A 27,866-nucleotide genomic window follows, 5' to 3' on the forward strand; every position below is an offset into this window, starting at 1 on the left:
CGTCACTGTCAAGATCGAACCCACGACCTCCTGCGCACCAGGCGAGGGAGTTAACATCTCTCGCCGCCGTGGTGGCCGTGCGACACATTCGGCAGACCCGCGGGGATCTCTCTGCCCCACTTGTCGGCTGAATGTGCAACGTCCAGCGCCGTACACCTCCCAGAATGCACATTAGTCACCGGCGAGTTATCGCGGCGGCGCGCGTAGCCGCAGGTCGGCCGCAAACAGAGCCCCCTACCTCCGTCACCCGTGGGTTCAATTTCCTGGACGGGGACCGTCAGCGGTCGACGGTATCTTGGCCGCCTATCTGGGAGGGCCTCCGCGGGGAACTCGGCCTGAAGCGACTCCCTTGGCGCGGATCGCACGCAACGGCCGCCGCCGCCACCGCCCATTCATCACGCAGCCTGAAGAACGCCACGCATTGCGGTGATTAATACGGTGGGGAGGGGGTCAAGCGGAGTCCAAGATAACACGGTGAGATCCGTGACGCGTCCGGCCGGCCGCATGCCGATGCCTTGTTGTGTTTTTTGTTTGTTGTTGCTGCTCGCGCGACAAATTTCAGTTGGCTCGGTCGTGTCGTGTCCGATTGGCATACCGCGTTAGGAAAAAAAAATTTTTTGAAAGAAATGAACCCGTAAAAACAAAGTTTTTCACTATAAATCCTTTATATGCGTGGCGGCTAGAGTCCTCTCGTCCTCTGGCTTGAGATGGCTGCCACCTATGGGTCAGATGATTGCCTGGCAGCATTAAGCAATTGGTAATTAAATATTTTAAAAATATCCCTAAACAGTGTAAAATTTTGGACATTTTTTTTCACGAAAATAAATTGTCACGCACAACGAGTCTGTGTGCAAAATGTCAGCTCGATTGGATCACGGGAAGTGGGTTAAAAAACGACCGAAAGATTTGCACGGTCCTAAGCAAGCAAGCAAGCACGCAAGCAAGCAAGCGAACTTAATATAAAGGATTGAATAAATTGTTCCCCCAAAACATTTATGACGTCATATCCAATCGGCGGACTGCAGCTCCCCCACCGTCACCACTCGCTCGCGTCACTCTCACCGCTGGTCACTGCGCGCGGTCCATCACATTCGTCACGCGCCGCCTTTCATCTCGTCGACCCGTCTCAGTCTCGGCGCAAGGCACAACGCGTCTGCCGCAGTCAAAGCAAAGTACACTCGATTTAAAGCTTCTTTCGTGACTGCAGGGATTCATCTTCTTGGTTCTTTCGGTAAAGTCATGACGTAGAAGGGAAATAATAAAATAATAAAAATAAAACATAATAAAATACAATTCTCACGACGTTTCGGCCACAACGCAAGGACGGCTGCTTGCGTTGTGGCCGAAACGTCGTGAGAATTATTTTATTATGTTTTATTTTTATTATTTTATTATTTCCCTTCTACGTGACTTTACCGAAAGAACCAAGAAGATGAATCCCTGCAATCACGAAAGCTTTAAATCGAAATTTTATTATGTTTTATTTTTATTATTTTATTATTTCCCTTCTACGTGGTGACTTTACCGAAAGAACCAAGAAGATCAAGGCAAACGAGCGAAGGCTTCCAAGTCGGATGGGGAGAGTGGTCGTGAGGGGCTACGGGGGCGGAGGGGGTGGGGTAAAGGATTTTTATTTAGAGGGTGCAACAAATGTCTTGGTATCCATGCGGCGGGGCGGGGGACGGGGGGTTACACGCAAGATGCTCGCGATAAAAATAACAATTTACACTTCTAAAGCACCTTTCACCCGAAGGTCACAAGTAGCCGTGCAAAGCACGCGCACGCGCGCACGCTGATCTGATGTTAACTACCTCGCCTGGTGTGCAGGAGGTCGTGGGTTCGATCCTGACACTGATGCCAGCTGTATAGTTGGAGTTTGCGTGTCTCTCTCTCTCATCATCATCACGGTGGCTAGGAGATGTTAACTACCTCGCCTGCTATACAGGAGGTCGTGGGTTCGATCCTGACACTGATGCCAGCTGTATAGTTGGAGTTTGCGTGTCTCTCTCTCTCTCTCATCATCATCACGGTGGTTATGAGATGTTAACTACCTCACCTGGCATACAGGAGGTCGTGGGTTCGATCCTGACACTGATGCCTGTTGCTGTATATTTGGAGTTTGCGTATATCTCTCTCTCATTATCATCACGGTGGCTAGGAGATGTGAACTCCCTCGCCTGCTATACAGGAGGTTGTGGGTTCGATCCTGAAACTTACGCCTGCTGTATATTTGGAGTTTGCGTGTCTCTCTCTCCCGGTGGTGGCGTGGATTTTTCTCCGGGTCCTCCGGTTTTTCCCTCCAAATTTACAATCAACGTCACGCATTTCCCGTATTTGCCTCCTATAAATCCCCACGTGCAAAGCCACTTTGTTGAGCTATAATTTGTGTTGGACAGGTTGCCACTGAAATAAGAGCTACATAGCTCAGTGGGGCCTTACCTGGTTCAATAAAAATATTTTATAGTTTCCATGGACAAGAGGATGAACACTCAACAACATTTCTACTAAGAGCTTCGTTGAGCTATCATCTGTGTTGGACAGGTTGCTACTGAAATAATAGCTACGTAGAAGCTCAGTGGAGCCTTACCTGGTAAAATAAAAAGTCAATAGCAACAAAATCATTGACCAAACCGCTCGAAAAAAAAAGATTCAATCAACAGGAAAAAGGCCTTAAAAATAAGCGTCTTAAGGCACGATGCTAAGCTCTCGTATCCGTGGTTTAACACGATACATATGATGCGTGTGTGTGTGATGTTTCGTGTGTTGATGAGTTACTCCCGTGTCGAGCGGTGTTGCGTGTGCAAGCGTGTCTATTGCTGTGCACGTGGTCTCAAGGTGCACCTAGCCTGGCACAAGCGTCGTGGTGACGTCACCACCACTTAGCGGCGAATGGCGCTTGTTGTTGTTGTGGTGTGCGAGCGGTAGTGGTAGCGGTTAGCGCCGCGAACCCCGGCAACCCGAGTTCGATTCCCGCTCACGGCCACCAACGCTGGTGACGATTACCTGAACCCGGTCCTGGGCCTCCCCTAGGTCGACTCGGCCTCGAACATCGCCACTGGGGCATGGTGCTGGCCACCCACCCCCTCGTGTGCCACAGCGCCGGGCTCCGTTGTTGCCGTCGCTTGCCAACAGCGCTTGCACCTACAATCTCGTGCCCTGTTGCACTTGAATGCCCAGCGATCTCTTGCCAACGGGCCAAATGGCTCAATCCAACTGGCGTACGAACGACTCCCCGCAGGAGACGTGGGGCAACAGATGGGCAACGCTCAAGAAAAGGACGCGTTGCGTTGTTCCGTGGGTCAAGCGAGCGCCTGAGACCCCCCACCCCCCCACCTTCCCCACAACATTTCACCGGCATGAGAATTCGCAACTCCGCGCCAGGGAGAGGGAGTTTGCCGAGATTCCGTTTAAAAAAACATTTTCCCGAACGTATTTTAAACCGAAACGGGGTGAAAGAAATATTAACGGGGCAATTGATAACACTGGTCAACAAAAAAAAAACATTTTTTTCTGGCCTGGACTTTTGCAGCTGTTCTAGACTAATTTCAGGGTGCTGATTTTTTCCAAATCTGATCTCAGATTTGCTCTATCACATCTCATTTGTATGCTATCGGCATACCCAATTTTCTTTTATTTTACCAGAAATTAACTCCGTCACTTATGATTGCAAGTTGTTGCGAGTCAGTGACTGCTTTAGTGTTAAAATACGGTGCTATATTTTTAGGATAGTGTGTTTATAATATAATTTTATGTAGATATCCACATTTATTTTATATTTTTCTTCTGCAGTTTTTATTGAAAATTCAATATATGATATCTCAAAAACCTGATGTGATAGACAAAAACTGATTTGGAATCAGCACCCCAAAATTACCTTAATACCTTATGCCAGAAAAAGTGTGTTGACCAGTGTGTAATTGACGCAATTCGAGAAAAGCGGTGCTACTTTGCTTTTTCGCCAAAAAACGTCCGTAGATTTGTTTTCGCGGGCGATAAGGAGCTGTCGGCAACTCTCGCGTTGAGGAATGGCTCTCCCCCCCCCGACCCGATCTGTTAGGGATGCTCGGTCAGTCGAGGTTTGAAAACCACATTCACTTTCTCTCGCGTAATTCGTCTGTGCAAAGGCCGGTTGTGTTTGGCTCTCAGTTTTAATGTTCGGGGTATTTTTTTTTTGGTTTTGTTTACTGGGATTGTGTTCATCTTCTTGGTTCTTTCAGTAAAGTCACGTAGAAGGGAAATAATGAAATAATAAAAATAAAACATAATAAAATTATTCTCACGACGTTTGAGCCACAACGCAAGCAGCCGTCCTCAGGTGAAGAACAGGTCTGTCGGAAAGACAGCGTCTGAATTACGTCGTGAGAATTATTTTACTTTGCAAAATTTGTATTATTTTATTATTTCCCTTCTACGTGACTTTACCGAAAGAACCAAGAATATTTTTTGAAGCTTATTAACATACATTTGTTATCATGTCACAGTGCCTTATCCGTCTTTTTTCCATCAAAAACGAGTCCCACATAAGTGACATTTTTTTTAAGCACCCTGTACAAAAACACGCATTACTCACGAAAATAAATCTCGGCGAGTTCATAGGCGCTGCTCGCTAACAGCACTTGCCCCAACAGTCTGTTGAGGCTACACGGGGGACCTGTGTCTTTGTTTTGCTGTTGTTTGTGGTTAAGCGGTCGTGGCGACCCGCTCACGGCCAACAACACCGCTGACGATTTCACGAACCGGTCCCGGGCCTCCCCTAGATCAACTCAGCCTCAAACGAGCACCTGGTGCGGTGTGTAAACATCGCTCACCTGGGAGACAAAGGCGGCCGGGCGTGGTGCTGGCTACCCACCCGCTCGCGTACCGTTCAGGCCTTCGTAGGTGGCCGCTAACAGCACTTGCCCCTACAGCCTGTTGAGGCTACACGGGGGATCTTTGTCTTTGGTAACCCGGCCTTAATAGTTGCATGCCAACGGCTCTTGCTGCGATGGCCAACAGGGGTGACATTATGGTAAGCGACGACCCAACTATGCCCTCTGTCCATCTGCATGCGGCGCTGTCATCCCGGGTTGCATCCCACTCGCCCCCCACCCCCCCGGGCCCCCCAACCCGGGCCCCCCCAAAGCCAAAACGACTTCCCGTTGCTGAGTCAGCTGAACACAGATCTGTTGCAGAGAGGTCTCCATTCCAGCGTCACGTATTCCCATTGCTTTCAGAACTGATTTTGGTCTTCTTGGTTCTTTCGGTAAAGTCACATAAAAGGAAAATAATAAAATATTAAAAATAAAACATAATAAAATAATTCTAACGACGTTTCGGCCACAACGCAAGCAGCCGTACTCAGGTGAAGAACAGGTCTGTCGGGGAGACAGCGTCATTCAGAAGAACAGGTCTGTCGGAAAGACAGCGTCATTCAGACGCTGTCTTTCCGACAGACTTGTTCTTCACCTGAGGACGGCTGCTTGCGTTGTGGCCGAAACGTCGTGAGAATTATTTTATTATGTTTTATTTGTATTATTTTATTATTTCCCTTCTACGTGACTTTACCGAAAGAACCAAGAAGACGAATCCCTGCAGTCACGAAAGCTTTAAATGGAAATTTTATTATGTTTTAATTTTATTATTTTATTATGTTTTATTTTTATTATTTTATTACTTCCCTTCTACGTGACTTTACCGAAAGAACTAATAAGATGAATCCCTGCAGTCACGAAAGAAGCTTTACATCGAAATGTAACTGCTTTCGGTGTTTAGCTTCTAGTTCTCACCACCGCCCCGCACCTCCCATTAGCACAGTCGCCCACGTACACAGCGAAGCTAGTTCAACGTACGTAAGGTACGTCCGTCACGTGGACAGAACACACCGACTCAATAAACCGTGGGGCGGGAGGGGGGGCTCCTCGGGGGGCCCTTCACCCTCTGAAGGGCGAGGATGAGAGGGAGGGGGGGAGGGAGGACGAGGGAGGGGGGGAGGGGGGGAGGACGAGGGGGGGGGAGGCCCTGGCCGAGCGATGCCAATCACGGGACACGATTTCCAGCGCTTGATTGATTCCGGCGTCGGGGTGCAGCAGCAGCAGTAGAAGTAGTAGCAGCAGTAGTAGCAGTAGTAGTAGCAGTTGTAGTAGCAGTAGTAGCAGCAGTAGTAGCGGCAGTAGTAGCAGCAGCAGCAGTAGTAGCAGCGGCATCAACAGCAGCAGTAGTAGCAGCGGCAGCATCAGTAGCAGCATCAGTAGCAGCAGCAGTAGTAGCAGCAGCATCAACAGCAGCAGCAGCAGTAGCAGCATCATCAACAGCAGCAGCAGTAGCAGCAGCAGCAGCATCAGTAGCAGCAGCGGCGGCATCAGTAGCAGCGGCATCAACAGCATCAGTAGCAGCAGCGGCAGCGGCAGCATCAGCAGCAGCATCAACAGCAGCAGTAGCAGCATCATCAACAGCAGTAGCAGCAGCAGCAGCATCAGTAGCAGCAGCGGCGGCATCAGTAGCAGCAGCAGCAGCAGCGGCGGCATCAGTAGCAGCATCAGTAGCAGCAGCAGTAGTAGCAGCAGCATCAACAGCAGCAGTAGCAGCATCATCAACAGCAGCAGCAGTAGCAGCAGCAGCAGCATCAGTAGCAGCAGCGGCGGCATCAGTAGCAGCAGCATCAACAGCAGCAGCAGCAGCAGCAGCGGCGGCATCAGTAGCAGCATCAGTAGCAGCAGCAGTAGTAGCAGCAGCATCAACAGCAGCAGCAGCAGTAGCAGCAGCATCAACAGCAGCAGCAGCAGCGGCGGCATCAGTAGCAGCAGCGGCGGCATCAGTAGCAGCAGCATCAACAGCAGCAGCAGCAGCAGCGGCGGCATCAGTAGCAGCATCAGTAGCAGCAGCAGCAGCAACGACAACAGCAGCATCAGTAGCAGCATCAGTAGCAGCATTAGTAGCAGCAGCATCAGTAGCAGCAGCATCAGTAGCAGCAGCAGCAACGACAACAGCAGCAGCATCAGTAGCAGCAGCAGCAGCATCAGTAGCAGCAGCAGTAGCAGCGGCGGCGGCGGCAGCGGCAGCATCAGTAGCAGCAGCAGTAGCAGCATCAGCAGCAGCAGCCCTCTGGTGCTCAGGAGAGGCTTGTAACTCTCTCTAGCGGGGGGCTGTCGCGAGCGGCGTCAGCGTCGTTCGCACGACGCGTCGCGGAGCGTCGCACGCACCGCACCTCGAATTATTATGGCGGAGATTTACGCCAGAGCCAGCGCTCCCCCGTGCTCCCCCACGCTCCCCGACGCTCCCCCACGCGGCCCCCCCCCCCCGCTCCATATCTACAATGAACAGGTTCCGTTAAATTGGCAAATAAAGTTTTTTCGCACGTCTCAATATTTGAGATTTAGTGGCGGTATAACATGGGGAGCACTGCATCGACATTCACTCCGAGGTTATTCTTTTGTGTGCGTGTGTGCGTGTGTGGGTGCGTGTGTGTGTGTGCGTGTGTGAGTGTGTGTGAGTGTGTGTGCGTGTGTGCATGTGAGTGTGTGTGTGAGTGTGTGTGTGCGTGTGTGTGAGTGTGTGTGCGTGTGTGCATGTGAGTGTGTGAGTGTGTGTGTGCGTGCGTGTGTGTGCGTATGTGTGTGTGTGTGAGTGTGTGTGCGTGTGTGCATGTGAGTGTGTGTGTGAGTGTGTGTGTGAGTGTGTGTGCGTGCGTGCGTGTGTGTGTGCGTGTGTGTGTGAGTGTGTGTGAGTGTGTGAGTGTGTGTGCGTGTGCGAGTGTGTGTGTGTTTGTGTGCGTATGTGCGTGTGTGAGTGTGCGTGTGTGTGCGTATGTGTGTGTGCGTGTGTGCGTGTGCGTGTGTGAGTGTGTGAATGCTTTCAGGGAAGTCGTGTGCTGTATACGCAACTGCGCACAATTCTGTGAGCCACTTATTACTGCTTTGCCGTTACTTGTTGCCAATTGGCCACGTTCTGTTCGCGTGACAACCCTCACTAGTTGACCGTGTCGGATGGTGGCGGGTTTTGACGACACGTTTAGATATTTACGCGAAGAAAAAAAACCTCTATTATTGATGATATTGGTCCAACGTCCCGTCAGCGAGCTGTGCAATATTCCTTAAGGACCCTGCTTGCTGCTGCTGTTCGCTGCGATGTTTGATTTTGATTTGTTGCTGCTGCTGCTGCTGCGACCACGGGGAGAGAGAGACACGCAAACTCTACAGCAGGCGTCAGGGTCGGGATCGAACCCACGCCCTCCTGTACACCAGGCGAGGTAGTTAACATCTCCTAGCCACTGTGATGATGATGAGAGAGAGACACGCAAACTCCAAATATACAGCAGCAGGCGTCAGGGTCTGGATGGAACCCACGACCTCCTGTATACCAGGCGAGGTAGTTAACATCTCCTAGCCACCGTGATGATGATGATGAGAGAGAGACACACAAACTCCACATATACAGCAGGCGTCGTCAGGGTTGGGATCGAACCCACGACCTCCTGCATACCAGGCGAGGTAGTTAACATCTCCTAGCCACCGTGATGATGAGAGAGAGAGATACACAAACACCAAATATACAGCAGGCATCAGGGTCTAGATCGAACCCACGACCTCCTGTACACCAGGCGAGGCAGTTAACATCTCCTAGCCGCCGTAGCCATCTCGATCGACGTTCAACGATTGCATCCCAGCAAGCACAGCGACCGTCGGCTCCGTTGTGCTGTACTGCCTGTGCACCCTCGTGCATTTTCCTTCCTCCGCTGTTTGTAGCACAATAACAACAACGCGTTGTTCGCGACCTTTTTTGTTCGCTTAGCTCATTCATCCTCAGCGCCACCACTTTGTGGCGCTTTTCGCGAAATCGACCCCCGTCCATCGGCGAGGCCCTGCGGCTAAGGGATCGGACGATTCGCACTCCGGAGGGAGGCCGTAAGCCTGACAGAGTGCTGTCTTTAGCGAATCATCCATTCACCCATTTGTTCACGCGCGCACACACTCGCACGCAAAGGCTAAGATCCCCTCCCCCCCCCGTGTAGCCTGTAACAGACTGTAGGGGCAAGTGCTGTTAGCGAGCACCTACGAAGGCCGGCACGGCACACGAGGGGGCGGGTGGCCAGCACCACGCCCGGCCGCCTTTGTCTCCCCAGTGGCGATGTTTACACAGCGCACCAGGTGCTGGTGGTAGGCCGTGAGTGGGAATCGAAACTCGGTTCGCCACGGGTTCGTAGCGCGGCGTGCCAACCACTGAGCTACCGCTCCCCCACCCTGAACGTGCACACGGACACACGCGCACACACGCGCGTGCGCACACACACACACACATGCACATGCACACACGCACATGCACACACGCGCACACACACACGCACACACACACACACGCACGCACACACACACACACGCACGCACACACACGTGCATGCATACACACGCACGCACACAAACACACGCAATCGCAAAGCGTGCATGTGCTGTACGGGGCCCCTGGTGGGGGGAGAGGGGGGAGGGAGTCACCTCCAAGACGAACGCGTCCCGCCGATCGGAGCGCGCTTAATTATTTACTGGCCCGTTTAAAAATATAAAACAGCGGCAACAACAAAAACACGAAATCAATGAACGACGCTCGCGCCCCTCCCGGGAGGCACCGCGATCGTCAAGGGCCGCAGAGACGCGCATGCAGGTCAACGGCACGCGTGTTCCACGCGCGTGTCACGCCCGTGGGTTGTCGTGTCGCTCGTGGGTGGTGGGGACGGGGGACGGGACGGGGTCACGGCCGGTGCATCTGCCGGACGACCTCACGGCACCGGGCGGGAGCGAGGTGACCCGTGACCTCCCGTCAGAGCGGCTCGAAAAACTAAAACCGAGACACGTTTGCGGAGACGCGGGGTTTTTTTGACGGCGACGCGAACACACCCCGCTGGGCGTACGGCACGCGTGTCACACGCGTTCACGGCGTGACGTGCGGGCGGCGCCGCATTGGAGGCGAGATGTTGACTACCTCGCCTGGTACGCAGGAGGTCGTGGGTTCAATGCCGACCCTGACGCCTGCTGCTGTATATTTGGCGTTTGCGTGTCTCTCTCTCTCTCTCCGTGGTGAGATGTTGACTACCTCGCCTGGTCTACAGGAGGTCGTGGGTTCAATGCCGACACTGATGCCTGCTGTATATTTGGCGTTTGCGTGTCTCTCTCTCTCTCCGTGGTGATATGTTGACTACCTCGCCTGGTACGCAGGAGGTCGTAGGTTCAATGCCGACTCTGATGCCTGCTGTACATTTGGAGTTTGCGTGTCTCTCTCTCTCCGTGGTGAGATGTTGACTACCTCGCCTGGTACGCAGGAGGTCGTGGGGTCAATGCCGACCCTGATGCCTGCTGTATATTTGGAGTTTGCGGTGTCTCTCTCTCCCACGTGGCTTTTACTCCGAGGTCACTCCACATTTAGATTCCACGTGCGTTCCAGAGCACCTGGCTGCAAGACATTTATATCTTGACGCTGCAAAAGACAAAGATCCCCCGCGTAGCCTTTGACACCATGTCGGGGAGACCGCTGTTCGCGAGCTTGTACAGAGGGCGTACGAGTGGGTGGGTGGGTGGTTTGGGGGGGGCAACACCACGTCTGGCTGACTTTGTGTCCCTCTCTGCACGTGGATTTTTCACCTCCACGTTTCTCGCGGACGTCGCGCGCTCAAGAGTGTTTGGCTGACATCAATGTCCACATGATGACGACGATGATGATGATGAAAAGCGCTACGTAGATCAGTGGGACTTAGCTGGTGAAAGATCGCAACGCACCAATAGAAGCCCTCTTAACGACCACCCCTGCTAACGAATCATCGCTACGTAGAGCTCAATGTAGAGCGTAGTGTATAGTGTAGTGTATAGCAGCGTACGGTAGTGTAGTGTATAGTGTAGTGTATAGTGTAGTGTATAGTGTAGTGTATAGTAGTGTACAGTAGTGTAGTGTATAGTAGTGTAGTGTATAGTAGTGTATAGTGTAGTGTATAGTGTAGTGTATAGTAGTGTAGTGTATAGTTTAGTGTATAGCAGCGTATAGTAGTGTATAGTGTAGTGTATAGCAGTGTATAGTGTAGTGTATAGTAGTGTAGTGTATAGTAGTGTAGTGTGTAGTAGTGTAGTGTATAGTAGTGTAGTGTATAGTAGTGTATAGTGTAGTGTATAGTAGTGTAGTGTATAGTAGTGTAGTGTGTAGTAGTGTAGTGTATAGTAGTGTAGTGTAAAGTGTAGTGTATAGTAGTGTAGTGTGTAGTAGTGTAGTGTATAGTAGTGTATCGTAGTGTATAGTGTAGTGTATAGTGTAGTGTATAGTGTAGTATATAGCAGTGTATAGTGTAGTGTATAGTAGTGTATAGTGTAGTGTATAGTAGTGTATAGTGTAGTGTATAGTAGTGTATAGTGTAGTGTATAGTGTAGTGTATAGTGTAGTGTATAGTAGTGTATAGTGTAGTGTATAATAGTGTATAATGTAGTGTATAGTGTAGTGTATAGTGTAGTGTATAGTAGTGTATAGTAGTGTATAGTAGTGTATAGTGTAGAGTATAGTGTAGTGTATAGTAGTGTATAGTGTAGTGTATAGTGTAGTGTATCGTAGTGTATAGTAGTGTATAGTAGTGTATAGTGTAGTGTATAGTGTAGTGTATAGTATAGTGTATAGTAGTGTATAGTAGTGTATAGTAGTGTATAGTGTAGAGTATAGTGTAGTGTATAGTAGTGTATAGTGTAGTGTATAGTGTAGTGTATCGTAGTGTATAGTAGTGTATAGTAGTGTATAGTAGTGTATAGTGTAGTGTATAGTGTAGTGTATAGTGTAGTGTATAGTGTAGTGTATAGTAGTGTATATCAGTGTATATGTTCAATCGTGCCCGCTGCGCATTTGAAGGTCCTTGTGCCGCTCGCCTTCGCCTGACGCCGTTTGAGACTAGGCCCCGAACAAATATGTCTCCGGCTTGAACCAATCAGCTTCAAAGACAATTCCCAAGCGCGGTTAACGCAGGCAGCGATCCCTCGAAAGAAAACGTTTCCGTTCGGTGCCACGACGTCTTAACGTGACCGTCGGCTAAATCCGATTCCGACGGTGAGCGTACGCGACCATCAGGAAAACGCATCGAAGCAAACGAAAATACGAAGACACGGATGGTGGTGGTGGTGGTGGTGGGGGGGGGGGGGGGGGGGTGACAGGCAGGCAAGCAGAGAGGGCGTGGAGACACGGGGCCCTGGGAATTTCTTGGGACACGAAGGAGACACGGGGACACGGGGACAGAAGAATCGAGGACACGGAGACGACACAGGCACACGGGGATACGTGGACGTGGGGACGTGATGGGGACTCGGAGACACTGGACGCAGAAAAAATTAACCCGTAGAAACAAAGTTTTTCACTATAAATCCTTTATATGCGTGGCGGCTAGAGTCCTCTCGTCCTCTGGTTTGAGATGGCTGCCACCTATGGGTCAGATGATTGCCTGCCACCATTAAGCAATTGGTAATTAAATTTAATTTATTTTTTCCTAAAAAGTGTACAATTTTTGAAAAAAAAATTTTCACGAAAATAAATTGTCACGCACAACGAGTCTGTGTGCAGAATATCAGCTCGATCGGATCACGGGAAGTGGGTTAAAAAACGACCGAAAGATTTGCACGGTCGTAAGCGCGTAAGCGCGCAAGCAAGCGAACTTAATATAAAGGATTTAAAAAGAGGGACGACACACCTGGACGGGTGCCAGTGCGACGCAGGCGGGGGGGGGGGGGGGGGGTGGTGGACGCGGGGGTGGACGCAGCGTCGCCCAGGCTCACCTCCTTGGAGCGTGCGACCTGAGCGATTGCGGCCGTGCGCTGCTTGCTGAAGGCGTCGTCCCCGGAGGCGTCACGCCCCTCGGCGGTGGCGGCGGGCTGCAGGCTGCGGCGGGCGTCAAGCTGGCGACGCGCCTCCGCTGAGTCCTCGCTGTCGCCCGCGGTGCGCTGCGGGGCGGGGAGACGCGGTCATCGTCATCACACCATCGTCATCGTCATCACACCGCCATCATCATCATCGTCATCATCACACCATCGTCATCATCATCACACCGCCATCATCGTCATCATCATCACATCATCATCATCGTCATCACACCGCCATCGTCATCATCATCACACCGCCATCATCACACCGCAGAATCCAAATATACAGCGGGCATCAGGGTCGGGATCGAACCCACGACCTCCTGTATACCAGGCGAGGAAGTTAACATCTCCGAGCCACCGTGATGATGAGAGAGAGACACGCAAACTCCAAATATACAGCAGGCGTCAGGGTCGGGATCAAACCCACGACCTCCTGTATACCGGGGGAGGTAGTTAACATCTCCTAGCCACCGTGATGATGATGATGAGAGAGAGAGAGAGACACGCAAACTCCAAATATACAGCAGGCGTCAGGGTCGAGATCGAACCCACGACCTCCTGTATACCGGGCGAGGTCGTTAACATCTCGGCACTGTGGTGCCCCTTCAACTGCAGCTGGGAGATGCGTTTCCCTGCCGCCTCTTGTGCCATCGAACAAAAACTGCGGTCACCCCCAAAACGCACAGCACTTTCAGATGCGCTCCAGCGGCCGTCTGGAATGCTCTGATGTTAGGAAGCGACTGGGAGCTGTACACTTTTAAATCATCATCAAGAGTGACAAACTCAGAGCTTCTTTTTCCGTACTAACTTTGTTTTCACCACGGGAACCCCATTTGCCAGAAAAAATATGATAATTGGTTTTTTACCCTTCTATCTGGCAACAAAACTGATACCTTTTTACAAGGAGTCATGTTTGCATAGACCACAATACCTGCAGTCATAATACAAACAAAAGACATAACTCTGATAATAAAAAACAATTATCATATTTTTACTGGCAAATGAGGTTCTCATAGTGTAGATGCTTGTCCCGAGCTCTCATACTCTGATGGTGCATTGTCTTTGAGTTGTGCGCCTTTTGGCGTCATCTGGTCCAACCCATGTGAGACTAGGCTCTAAGGAAAGCTGTCTCGGGTGTGGACCAATCAACTTCAAGGACAGTGCATACATTATCAGAGTTATGTATTTTGTTTGTATTATGACTGCAGGTATTGTGGTCTATGCAAACATGACTCCTTGTAAAAAGGTGTCAGTTTTGTTGCCAGATAGAAGGGTAAAAAAACAATTATCAAGTTTGTTTTCCTTCCGCCGCGCGATAGAATTCCAACATGCGTATGCTGTACGTGGAATGCAGCTGAACTGTCAGATGCAATGGGAATTAAACAATACGTAACACGAAAAAATAATGACGATCATTCCTGATTCTTCACGTCAGCTTTGGCTCGTTGTTGTAAACGTAAAAAAAGGCTCAAGGGCATCATTCTACCCTTGAAACTATCTGCTTTGTGTGCAAATATTTAGGAAATGTTCATGCTAATGTCGTGCCAACATTAAAAAAATGCCCGGGTCCCACTTTGCCGATGATGTTCGTTATTCTAGTTTTGTGCCAGCGGATTTTTACAATGTATTAAACGATACATTCCTGAGATTAAAAAAAAAAGTTTACTATTATTTTTTGCTGTTATTTTCTCTATTCGAGGGTTTCACACACATTCATTTTCCAACAATGCCAAGGATACGCTACATCTCCCATCAAGAGTTCGGCTTCCATCATGCTACCCACACGGTTACCATTTGTGACTTACAGATCACAAAAAGTAATATTTTTAAAAACTTTTTTTTAAAAACACGCTTTTATGAAATGTAGCATACTAGTAATGGCAGAACTACACGACTCCAGGAAGTGGTCCCGAAAGTTTGCCACAACGTAAGGGACCGTGGCCAATTACAGCCAACGTCAGTTGAGCGTGGACAATTAGACCCATGCCGAAACGTAACAGAGAAAAAATCATCTTCTTGGTTCTTTCGGTAAAGTCACGTAGAAGGGAAATAATAAAATAATAAAAATAAAACATAATAAAATACAATTCTCACGACGTTTCGGCCACAACGCAAGCAGCCGTCCTCAAGTGAAGAACAGGTCTGTCGGAAAGACAAGCCCATTCAGACTCTGTCTTTTCGACAGACCTGTTCTTCACCTGAGGACGGCTGCTTGCGTTGTGGCCGAAACGTCGTGAGAATTATTTTATTATGTTTTATTTTTATTATGTTTTAATTTCCATTCTACGTGACTTTACCGAAAGAACCAAGAAGATGAATCCCTGCAGTCACGAAAGAAGCTTTAAATCGAAATAGAAAAAAGAATGTTAAAAATAAAAAATGTTCATGATAGAATATAGTATTGTCATCAGTATGACATAAGTATACCAAGTTTGCAGTAGATACAACATTGGGGAGTGGGTTAAAATTGAGTTACAACAACGACAACAACAACGACAACAACAACAACAGACAGAGTGAGTCAAAAGAAAGCGTGTAGTAAAAAGGGCCCAATTCTGCTGCTGCTGCCTTTGTTGCCAATAAACCGCTGTGGTGCCTTCAAATCATCTTCTCGTAGCGCGTACCTCGTTTTTTTTGTTATTTTATTTCCCCCAAATTGCTCTACGGACTTGCGCAGCCATCTGCTGCTTCACGCGTCCGTACAATTTTTGTTTGACTTCCAATCCTCTTACAAGAAGAGGCTTTAACCCTTTCTGGCAGTAATACAACGGTTGCGCACGGATGTTCAAACACCAAAACGAAAAGATTTTTTTTCTGCAAGGAAGCATGTCTGCGTGAAACACACCACCACCACGGTACTTGCGACACGGCCAACTAGTGAGGGTTGTTACGTGAACAGAACGTGCCAATTCGTCACTAGTACAGCACTAGTGTGTAGTGTAGTGTATAGTGTAGTGTATAGTGTAGTGTATAGTGTAGTGTATAGTGTAGTGTATAGTGTAGTGTATAGTAGTGTATAGTGTAGTGTATAGTGTAGTAGTGTATAGTGTAGTAGTGTATATGTTAGTGTGTTGTGTATAGTGTAGTAGTGTAGTGTATAGTGTAGTGTATAGTAGTGTATAGTAGTGGTGTATAGTGTAGTGTATAGTATAGTGTATAGTATAGTGTATAGTAGTATATAGTGTAGTAGTGTATAGTGTAGTAGTGTATAGTGTAGTGTAAAGTGTAGTAGTGTATAGTGTAGTAGTGTATTGTGTAGTGTATGGTAGTGTATAGTGTAGTGTATAGTGTAGTGTATAGTGTAGTGTATAGTGTAGTGTATAGTGTAGTGTATAGTAGTGTATAGTGTAGTGTATAGTAGTGTATAGTGTAGTGTATTGTGTAGTGTATGGTAGTGTATAGTGTAGTGTATAGTGTAGTGTATAGTGTAGTGTATAGTAGTGTATAGTGTAGTGTATAGTAGTGTAGTGTATAGTAGTGTATAGTGTAGTGTATAGTGGTATATAGTGTAGTGTATAGTGTAGTGTATAGTGTAGTGTATAGTGTAGTGTATAGTAGTGTATAGTAGTGTATAGTGTAGTGTATAGTGTAGTGTATAGTGTAGTATACTAGTACAGCACACCGGTGTGTTAGAGACCCAAGCCACAACAACATTAACAATCTGAGTACTTGGACAACATTTACAATCATGCAGACATGATTCCTTGCAAAAGGTTTCTGTTTTAGCATCGCAATACCTCCTGTATTATTGCCAGAAAGGGTAAAATCTCTCCTTATATTTTGAAACTGGCAAGAAAATGTCCATGTTGTTCATCCTAGATTTGAAGCTTTCGTGACTGCAAGGATTCATATTCTTAGGTTTTTTCGGTAAAGTCACGTAGGTTAAATTTTTTAAATAAAAATAAAATAATATCACTTGATACAGCTATCGTGCTGTGACTGAAGACGGAAGCTTGTGTTGCCTCCGAAACGTTGTGATTTTTATTTTATTTTTATTTAACTTTCATTAATTTTAATTTTTTCACCTACGTGACTTTACCGAAAAAACCTAAGAATATGTTGTCCATCCTCTTGCTTGACAAATGTTTTGCGGTCTCATGTAATAATATCACCAGCCATAATAACAATACTATTGCACCGTTAGCTATACATTCCATCCGCACTCCAATCTGTGCATGATAAATAAATGAACACTAAAGCTCACCAACATCACTAGCAACAGAAGAGTGATTACTTCATAGATGTCCGAAACCAGATTTTCGGAAATGCTATTCTAGCCTTGATCAGAAATGTACAATCATATTCTATTAACAAGTATAACCCGTAAAAACAAAGTTTTTCACTATAAATCCTTTATATGCGTGGTGGCTAGAGTCCTCTCGTCCTCTGGCTTGAGATGGCTGCCACCTATGGGTCAGATGATTGTCTGCAGTATTAAACAATTGGTAATTAAATATTTAATTTGTTTTCCCTAAACAGTGCAAAATTTTTGAAAAAAATTTTCACGAACATTAATTGTCTCGCACAACGAGTCTGTGTGCAAAATGTCAGCTCGATTGGATCACGGGAAGTGGGTTAAAAAACGACCGAAAGATTTGCACGGTCGTAAGCAAGCAAGCAAGCAAGTGAACTTAATATAAAGGATTTAAAAAAGAAACGATCAATGAACATCAGAGATCAGCATCAGGCCCAGCCTTGTACAGCAAAGACTCGGACACACGCGGGCTGGGGTTAGGTTCCATGTACCCCCAAACCCTCTCTCTCTGAGTCGTCCTCTCTCTCTCTCTCTGAGTTGTCCTCTATCTCTCTCTCTCTGAGTCGTCCTCTCTTTCTCTCTCTCTGAGTCGTCCTCTCTCTCTCTCTGAGTCGTCCTCTCTCTCTCTCTCTGAGTCGTCCTCTCTCTCTCTCTGAATCGTCATTTCTTTCTCTCTCCGAGTCGTCCTTTCTCTCCGAGTCGTCCTCTCTCTCTCTGAGTCATCCTCTCTCTCTGAGTCGTCCCTATCTCTCTCTCTTGAGTCGTCCTCTCTCTCTCTCTGAGTCGTCCTCTCTCTCTCTGAGTCGTCCTCTCTCTCTGAGTCGTCTTCTCTCTCTCTCTCTGAGTCGTCCTCTCTCTCTCTGAGTTATCCTCTCTCTCTCTCTCCGAGTCGTCCTCTCTCTCTTTCTCTCTCTCTGAGTCGTCCTCTCTCTCTGAGTCGTCCTCTCTCTCTCTCTCCGAGTCGTCCTCTCTCTCTCTCTGGGTCACCCTCTCTCTCTCTCTCTCTGAAAGTCGTCCTCTCTCTCTGAGTCGTCCTCTCTCTCCGAGTCGTCCTCTCGCTCCCTCTACGAGAGCGATGACAAAGCGCTGCGCGGCGGTGCGTTGCAAGTCGACGCAATCACGAGATGCATAATTCACCTGCTAGTCACCCGCTACTCGCACGGCCATGTAGCCTGGAGTATGCTTCTTGAACAAAGTGTGACAGCGTACGCATGGCTGGAGATCACAGTCACCGTCCCAGGTGCATGTTAAGAGGTTGCCGAATAAATAAGTTAATTTGCTGAGCGTGCAGAGAAGCGTGGCGGTGTGCATGTGTGCGTGCGTGTGTGTGTGTGGTGTGTGTGTGTGTGCGTGTGGTGTTTGTGTGCGTGTTTGTGTGTGCGTGTGTTTGTGTGTGTGTGTTTGTGGTGTGTGAGTGTGTGCGTGTGTGGTGTGTGTGTGCGTGTGTGAGTGTGTGCGTGTGTGTGCGTGTGCGTGTGTGAGTGTGTGTGCGTGTGTGTGTGCGTGTGTGTGTGTGCGTGGTGTGTGTGGGTGTTTGTGTGTGTGTTTGTGTTTGTGTGCGCGTGTGCGTGTGTGTACGTGCGTGTGCGTGTGTGTCTCTTCATGTGTGCGTGTTTGTCTGTGTGTGCGTGTGTGTGCGTGGTGTGTGTGCGTGTGAGTGTGTGTTTGTGTGAGTGTTGTGTGCGTGTGCGCGTGTGTGTGCGTGTGTGTGTGTCGTGTGTGGTGTGTGGTGTGTGTGGTGTGTGTCGTGTGGTGTGTGTGTGCGTGTGTGTGGTGTGTGTGTGCGCGTGTGCGTGTGTGTGCGTAGTGTGTGTGGGTGTGTTTGTGTGTGGGTTTGTGTGCGTGTTTGTGTGCGTGTGCATGTGTGTGCATGTGTGTGCGTGTGTGTTTGTGTGTGCGTGCGTGTGTGTTCATGTGCGTGTGTGTGTGTTTGTGTGTGTGTGCGTGTGTGTGTGCGTGCGTGTGTTTGTGTGTGTGTGTGCGTGCGTGTGTGTATGTTTGTGTGTGCGTGTGTGTGCGTGTTTGTGCGTGTGTGCATGTGTGTGTCTTTGTGTGTGTGCGTTATAGTGTAGCAGTTAGCGCTACGCTGCGCTACGAACCTAGCGGTTCGATTGCCACTCACAGCCAACACCGGTGACGATTATCTGACCAGGTCCTGGGCCTCCCCTAGGTCGACTCAGCCTCAAATGAGTACCTGGTGCGGTGTGCAGTAAACATCGCTCACTAGGGAGACAAAGGCGACCGGGCGTGGTGTTGGCCACCCACCCCCTCGTGTGCCGTTCTGGCCTTCATAGGTGCTCGCTAACAGCACTTGCCCCAACAGTCTGTGAAGGCTACACGGGGGATCTTTATCTTTGTCTTTGTGCTCGAGTCGACCCGTGGCACCTGCCGGGTCTGTCCCGTGACCCTCCTGCCAGCGGGCGTTCAAAACACTTCACGTGGCCCCAACGTGCACCTGGCCTGGCACAAGACGCCGTGGTGACGTCACCGCCACTTCGTGAGAGTCAGTGTGTGTGTCAGCGTGTGAGAGTCACCGGACAGACACGGTCGGACAAGGTCGTGTTAGACTATTGTACGTCGAAATCTAGTGGGGTAAGGGGGCGGGGGTTTTGAAACGTTCTGCCCTGCCATGTGACCCTTAAAGCCAGCGAGTATGCACGTTCAACTCCTGTCGCACCGCACGCAGCCAACCGCACTCATCCGAGTAGACGTCACGGCGCACGGTGCCAGCCTCATCAGCCAGGCACCACCAACTCCGTTCCCGCACCGAAGAGTTGGCACGGCTCAGGCTGCCCGGCCTGGTACGGGTACCCGTTTGCGACCCTGGTGCGGCCGGGTACGGGTACGGGTAGGCCGTGAGTCACTGGCGAGTCACCGTTTGTCACTCATTTCCCAACGTCTTGTCTCTTCTCACAATTCAAGTTCCTAGAAGCAACCCACCCGCGCCTGCAACATGGCTTCATCCCAGAGGTCGCAATCGGGTACCTGATACCCGGGTACGGGTAGGGTATGGGTACGGCCGGGTACGGGTACGTTTACCCGTTTGCGACCCTGGTGCGGCCGGGTACGGGAATGGGTAAGGAATCAAAACCCGTCTGCGACATCTGTGGTGATTCTTCCCCGGCGAGGAGACCCCTTCCACCCCCCCGATGGTGAGGTCACGTAAACGGATGGCCGAGTTCGCTCCTGGCTCCCAAAGCGCAATTAGGTTGAGCGAAACGCGTAACAAGGTAACGACATTGGCGCGGTTCGTAACAGCCTCTCCCCCACCCCTCGGGAGTGTGGCAACGCTCTTCCGTGAATGAGATTGTCACAAAAAATGTTAGAAACAGGGGCGCCGAGATGCTAATCCCAAAAGCGTTCCATTTTGTTGCGTTGCGTTATCGGCGAAGAAAGTCACGGGAGGGGAGGGGGGGGGGGAGGTTTTTTTTTTTATCGCTCGCAATTCACAAGGCATTAATGACGAACCACGGTCTAAGTCGGGAACACGGGTCACCCTTCATGCGCGAAATAATTAATCAGCGGGGACTTGCGCCCGTCTAATAAAACAAAATTAATTTGCAGGTGATTTTTCCGTCGCAACAATGGAATTCATTATTCGAGGAACGAAACCCCAGCACGCCGGCGAAGGTGCAAATGAGATGGATGCGGCGGTGAACAATGCGGCAAACACAACCAGGTCGAAAAGAAATTAAAATATACCCTCGCCGCAAAAAGCTACGACTCAATCATCCCAAATCGATAACGTCTTAACAAGGCGTCAGCCCATTGGGAAACCATCGACATTAATCATTTTTTTAAAAACAATAATGATGGTAATAAAAACAAAATATGCGTTCGCACTTATTTGCCAAAGAAACCGAAGCGTCCGCGAGTCCACGCTTAACGAGTCTTTCAAGACCGCGCGGTGCTTCCATTCGGGAACGCAATGTGGAACGCCCGCACCGTTACGGCGCGGAATCTTGCCAAAATCTATTGCTACATTGTTCTTGGTTCTTTCGGTAAAGTCACGTAGAAGGGAAGTAATAAAATAATAAAAACAAAATATAATAAAATAATTCTCACGCCCACCTCCTACGCATTTCCCATAAATATGCTAAATTCCTCTTGATATGCAAATTATTTTGTCAAGGCGCTCTTCTTTATTCCCCTCCAACCCAGCTTAAATATACGCTCCAAGCTTGGTGGTGTTTCATTCTTCACCTGAGGACGGCTGCTTGCGTTGTAGCCGAAACGTCATGAGAATTATCTTATTATGTTTTATTTTTATTATTTTATTATTTCCCTTCTACGTGACTTTACCGAAAGAACCAAGAAGATGAATCCCTGCAGTCACGAAAGCTTTACATCGAAATCTATCGCTACGTTGTTCCTCGTGGTGGGCGAAATCGTTTTCACTTCACGCACCAAGTTTCCCAGAATGCACCTACCACTACCACTACCGCGTTATAAACGAAGACTTCCTGTCCGGCGCTCGACTTTGCACAGCCGCCGAGGGATCGTGCTCGAAACCGTCGGCACGAGGAGTTTCAGTTGAGGCCTAAACTAGGCCTCGGCCCCGCAGATCTGGAACCTTTTAAACCGAGGACTTGGGAGTCTGTCGGCCTGGCCTTGTAGGCAGAGGTCGCAACCGGGTACCCGATACCCGTACCCTATCCAATACCTGGCGACCCTGGTGCGGATGGGTACGGGTACGGGTAGGCCGTGAGTCACTGGTGAGTCACCGTTTGTCACTCATTTCCCAACGTCTCGTCTCTTCTCACAATTCAAGTTCCTAGAATCAACCCACCCGTGCCTGCAACATGGCTTCATCCCAGAGGTCGCAATCAGGTACCCGATACCCGTAGCCTATCCGTACCGTACCCGGCCGGGTACGGGTACGGTACGGGTACGGCCGGGTATGGATACCCATTTGCGACCCTGGTGCGGCCGGGTACGGGTAAGGAATCAAAACCCGTTTGCGACCTCTGCCACTCATCCCGGATTTCCCAGGATCGTTCCCCCCTTATTTTGAGGCCGGGCATCCTGGGAAACGTGGCCGCGTACACGTCGCAAACAAAGCGCTCACCGCAAATGAACCGCAAAACCTTGGCCGATCTCATAAACCATCGGCATCACACAAACACCGGCCATCCAGCAGCAGCTGATTTTTGCTCAACCATCGAACCAAACAATCACCCTCTCTCACTACCTGACGCTCTCCCTTTAAACGCACTTATACTCGATTGCCCGCCATTCCTTCTCCCGTTGTCTTCCCCGTCCCCAGAGGTCGCAACCGGGTACCCAATACCCGTACCCTACCCGGCTACCCGTACCCGGCCGGGTACGGGTAGCTGTTTGCGACCCTGGTGCGGCCGGGTACGGGTATGGGTAGACCGTGAGTCACTGGTGAGTAACCGTTTGTCACTCATTTCGGGTAGGGTATGGGTACGGGTACAGGTACCCGTTTGCGACCCTGGTGCGACCGGGTACGGGTAAGGAATCAAAACCCGTTTACGACCTCTGCCCGTCCCCAACTCCCCATGGTCGCACCCACCACCAATCCGCTCGTCTCATTTCCATCTCCGTTCGTTGCACGCCGTGTCGCCACCGCCACCGCCACCTCGTTTGACTCAAATCCCATCGACACTGTCTCGGTGCCTCTTGCCCAACCATCCCGTGCCACGGTTAGTTCCCCGTAAAGACGCCTTGGCTCAGGCGCTATGTGAATGTACTATCTGTACTACCCCCGGCTTCGCCCGGGACTTGGATTCCACACGCCCGGTTGCCTTTTTCCCGAAATTAACTCTGTCACTTATGATTGCAAGTTGTTCGCGAGTCAGTGACTGAATTTCGATTTAAAGCTTTCGTGACTGCAGGGATTCATCTTCTTGGTTCTTTCGGTAAAGTCACGTGAGAATTATATTATATTATTTTATTATATTATTTTATTTTATTATTATATTATTTTATTATGTTTTATTTTTATTATTTTATTACTTCCCTTCTACGTGACTTTACCGAAAGAACCAATAAGATGAATCCCTGCAGTCGCGAAAACTTTAAGTCGAAATTTTACTAGGTTTGTTTTTCTCATTCATTTGTACCTGATGGCCATCGCTTGTGCTGCAATCGAAACGTCGTGATTAGTTTAATGTTATTTCTACCCACGTGACTTTACCGAAAGAACCAAAGAGTATGGATTCCCGCAGTCACGAAAGCTTCGAGTCAAGATCTTGCGGGGGGGTTATTCTCACATTTTATTGCCGTGCCGGGCAGGCACACCGATGGCGTGGAACGCGCAAGCGCCAAAAAGGGGTTAAAGACACGAAACAAGTTGCCAATTGCCCTGCGCCATCTCGAACCCTCAGAGCAGCTTCAGCAATTAGGGCACGGCAGGTGGGCGGGCGGGCGGGCGGGGGTAGGAGATGGGATAGATTGGACGGCCCGAGACCATAGCGTGCGTGCGTGCGTGCACTCCGTCCGGGAGACAAATCTATCCGCCGCAGATGAGAAGGCGTCTGTGGCTGCTGCTTCTTCTCTGTTTGTAATCGCGCGGTCGGGAGTGGTGAGAATGACCACCACAGTCGCCGAGGGGGGGTGAGAGTTTGCGCAGATTTTTTTCGTTGCTTTACCGATCGCGGATCAAAAACGCTAGACTCAAAAATGCGCACAGTGGCTTGGAGATGTTGAAAAGCTTGCCCGGTATACAGGAGGTCGTGGTACTCCGTACTCTGTGGTTCTTTCGGTAAAGTCACGCAAGGTAGAAAATAAAATAAATTGACCCACGACGTTTCGATTGCAACACAAGCAATCATCATCATCATCAGGTGGGAAAACCACGGCAAGGAACATGTTTTTTTTTGCTGAAGTGGGAGGGAGATGCTGTGGTAAGTAGTGTATAGTGTAGTGTGTAGTGTATAGTGTAGTGTATAGTGTAGTGTATAGTGTAGTGTATAGTGTAGTGTATAGTGTAGTGTATAGTGTAGTGTGTAGTGTATAGTGTAGTGTATAGTGTAGTTTATAGTGTAGTGTATAGTGTAGTATATAGTGTAGTGTATAGTGTAGTGTATAGTAGTGTATAGTGTAGTGTATAGCATAGTGTAGTGTATAGCATAGTGTATAGCGTAGTGTATAGTGTAGTGTATAGTGTAGTGTATAGTGTAGTGTATAGTGTATAATAGTGTAGTGTAGTAGTGTATAGTGTAGTGTATAGTGTAGTGTATAGTGTAGTGTAGTAGTGTATAGTGTAGTGTATAGTGTAGTGTATAGTGTATAGTGTAGTGTATAGTGTAGTGTATAGTGTAGTGTAGTAGTGTATAGTGTAGTGTATAGTGTAGTGTATAGTGTAGTGTATTGTATAGTGTGTAGTGTAGTGTATAGTGTAGTGTATAGTGTAGTGTGTAGTGTATAGTGTATAGTGTAGTGTATAGTGTAGTGTATAGTAGTGTATAGTAGTGTAGTGTATAGTGTAGTGTGTAGTGTATATAGTAGTGTATAGTGTAGTGTATAGTGTAGTGTATAGTAGTGTATAGTGTAGTTTATAGTGTAGTGTATAGTGTAGTGTATAGTGTAGTGTATAGTGTAGTGTATAGTGTAGTGTGTAGTGTAGTATATATCAGTGTATAGTGCAGTGTATAGCGTAGTGTATAGTGTAGTATATATCAATGTATAGTGTAGTGTATAGTGTAGTGTATAGTAGTGTAATAGTGTAGTGTATAGTGTAGTGTATAGTGTAGTGTATAGTAGTGTATAGTGTAGTGTATAGTGTACTGTATAGTGTAGTGTACTAGTGTAGTGTACTAGTGTAGTGTATAGTGTAGTGTATAGTGTAGTGTATAGTGTAGTGTATAGTAGTGTATAGTGTAGTGTATAGTGTAGTGTATAGTGTAGTGTATAGTGTAGTGTATATTGTAGTATATAGTGTAGTATACTAGTTCAGCCACACACCGCTTGTGTGTCGGAGAGTAAACCCACTACAATTCGAGTGGCCGTGACGTTTTGCCGGCAACTACAACGACAACAACAACCACCACCAGCATCATCAGGCAGACAGAAAGATTCGGGGGGGCGGGCGGGTAAATGTGATGTCGTCCCTTGCGAGCCAGTCAGGTGCGAAGACCAGCGGGGCGGGGCGGGGTGGGTTAATGTATGCGTGTAAATCACAAATGATATCTATTTAAAAAATTCCCATTATTTTTGTTCACGGCATAAACAAATCTAAAGTCATTGGCCGGACATCCCAGCGCACGCACGGATCTCTTGGGCGAAGGGCAACGATGACCGCGGCACAAACGCGGAGACCCGGCGTGTCTCCGTGTCGAGAAAGAAAGAAATAAGAAGAAAACATTAAAAAAAGATGTTCAATCACATTCGGGCCCATCTGATTCTCCGGCAGATGTAAAGAAGCGGGAGGAGCTGGTTCACAAATCAATCAACTAAAAAACCAAACGGCTCAACGGGAGCGACAACTATTTATTTTGGCACGATGGATTTTCCTTCCAGCCGACGTCGGCTGCCCGGAGTGGCGGGCACCTGAAAGCCGAAAGAAATCCGAGATTGGGGAGGGGAGGGGGGCGGGGAGGGGGGTGGCCCTGGGTTTGAACTCAACACGGCAGAGGCGTTGCTGCCTCCAACCTGGGGTCCATCTCCTGCAGCCTGAAAACACATTCCTGCGGAGGGAGCTGGTAGGAACGTTGGGTTGCTCGGTCAATGGCCTGCAGGGTCAACGGCGGCGTGGTGTATTCCGCAAATATGCCCGACTGTGAGGGCGGGCACAAGCCGGCGTGAGTAGGTTAAACGTTGAGTTTTATAAGGGCACCACGGGGTGACCAGCCCCTCCCCACCCAGCCCCACACCCAGCCCCACCCTCCCCACCCAGCCCCTCCCCACCCTCCCCTCCCCACCCTCCCCACCCAGCCCCTCCCTCCCCACCAGCCCCTCCCTGCACGACGGACACAATAATCCCCTGTGGGCTGGTGTAACCAGGAGGTTCTTACCAGTATAAAAAATATAGCTGTAGATGACCGATGTAATAACTTATTATGTATTTTGATCATAGCGGGCTGCTACTGCTATTGTTAATCTGGCTGTTGTGGATTTACTTATGCAGCTAGCGAAGGATGCTATGTTCAATGATGTGTGTTGTGTTTGTCGCTATTGCAAACTTTTAATCACATTGGTTTGTAAAACTGTTACGTTGTTAACATAGCATTGTTTTAGTAAGTTTTAGAGGGGCTTGGTTTGGCCAGATTTTGTTAATTTAGTATAGATTTATATTTCGATTTAAAGCTTTCGTGACTGCAGGGATTCATCTTCTTGGTTCTTTCGGTAAAGTCACGTAGAAGGGAAATAATAAAAATAAAACATAATAAAATTATTCTCACGACGTTTCGGCCACAACGCGTCTGAATGACGCTGTCTCCCCGACAGACCTGGTCTTCACCTGAGGACGGGCTGCTTGCGTTGTGGCCGAAACGTCGTGAGAATTATTTTATTATGTTTTATTTTCATCATTTTATTACTTCCCTACTACGTGACTTTACCGAAAGAACCAAGAAGACTAACCGTTTGTCACTCATTTCGGGTAGGGTACGGGTAGGGAACGGGTACCCGTACCCAGCCAGGTACGTGTACCCGTTTGCGACCCTGGTGCGGCCGGGTACGGGTAGGCCGTGAGTCACTGGCGGGTCACCGTTTGTCACTCATTTCGGGTAGGGTACGGGTACGGGTAGGGAATGGCTACCCGTACCCGGCCAGGTACGTGTACGGGTACCCATTTGCGACCCTGGTGCGGCCGGGTACGGGTACGCGTAAGGAATCAAAACCCGTTTGCGTCTATGAGCAGCAGCGTAGAGTTGCACTCGGGTGGAAGAGGCTTTTACTTAATTGATTGCTACCGGGCAAACATTAAGTTGGCAGGGCTCCAAAGGCCGATGGGTTAAATCCGATCCACTTTCACGCAACTCGCGAGCATTGCGGGATCTGCCCGGGCAGGTCCCTGGGCACAGGGCTAAGAGTTGCGTCGGACAGCGATCCCGCGGGGGCGAACCGTTGATCTTTCTCGACGAGGTGTTAGGAGGGAGGGAGGGGGGGAGTGCGGATTTTTTTTCGCTCAGGAACCGCCGGATCGTCCGTCGCTAACAGCCGGGGGACCGATGCCGACGCGGTGAAATGAACGCTCCATTTGTTTGTTGTTGCTGTTGTTGCTGTTGTTGTTCCTGTTGTTGTTGCTGTTGTTGTTGTCGGCCGCCAGGAGCCCCGCACCTCCACGAGGCTCCGGACGTCATCAGTAATCAAGGAAATGAGGCCCCGGCGGTCTGCGCTGCAGTCGAGAGATGTTAGTTCCATCGCCTGGTACGCAGGAGGTCGTGGGTTCGATCCCGACCCTGACGCCTGCTGCTCTATATTTGGAGTTTGCGTGTCTCTCTCTTTCCCCTTGGTCACGTGGATTTTTCTCCGGATTAGTAATAATAGTTTAGTAATGAAACAGTTCAGTAATAATAATGTAATAGCAGCTGTAGCATCGGCGGTGGCAGCAGCCAGCCCTCTCCACGATCGCTCTCTGTCTACATTCACTCTCTGTCCACGTTCGTTCGCTCTCTGTCCGCGATGCTCAAAAAACCGAGAGATGTTTCTATTTTCGTTGAAGCCGACAACCGGCGGTCGAAACAAGCGACGGGTCACGCGGAGCAGAGCGAGGAGCGACGGGCGCGCGCGGGCAACCAATGGGTGGTGGGGGCGGGAGGGCGACAGCACCTGGCAGGGCAGAGGCCCCTCCGCTTGTC

General features: G+C 49.2%; 1 protein-coding gene across 1 annotated transcript in view; it reads right to left on the reverse strand.

Annotated features, from left to right (window-relative positions):
* The window catches only part of TDRD3 (tudor domain containing 3), a 281,657-nt gene that overhangs the window by 105,683 nt on the left and 148,108 nt on the right, over positions 1–27,866 (reverse strand). Inside the window, exon 7 of the mRNA XM_061575824.1 lies at positions 12,759–12,923. Coding sequence (XP_061431808.1) covers positions 12,759–12,923 — 165 coding nt within the window. The remainder of the gene's footprint in view (positions 1–12,758; positions 12,924–27,866) is intronic.

Source organism: Lethenteron reissneri, chromosome 59 (assembly GCF_015708825.2).
Source record: "Lethenteron reissneri isolate LAM-NWPU_2019-01 chromosome 59, ASM1570882v1, whole genome shotgun sequence".
Classification (NCBI taxonomy): domain Eukaryota; kingdom Metazoa; phylum Chordata; class Hyperoartia; order Petromyzontiformes; family Petromyzontidae; genus Lethenteron; species Lethenteron reissneri.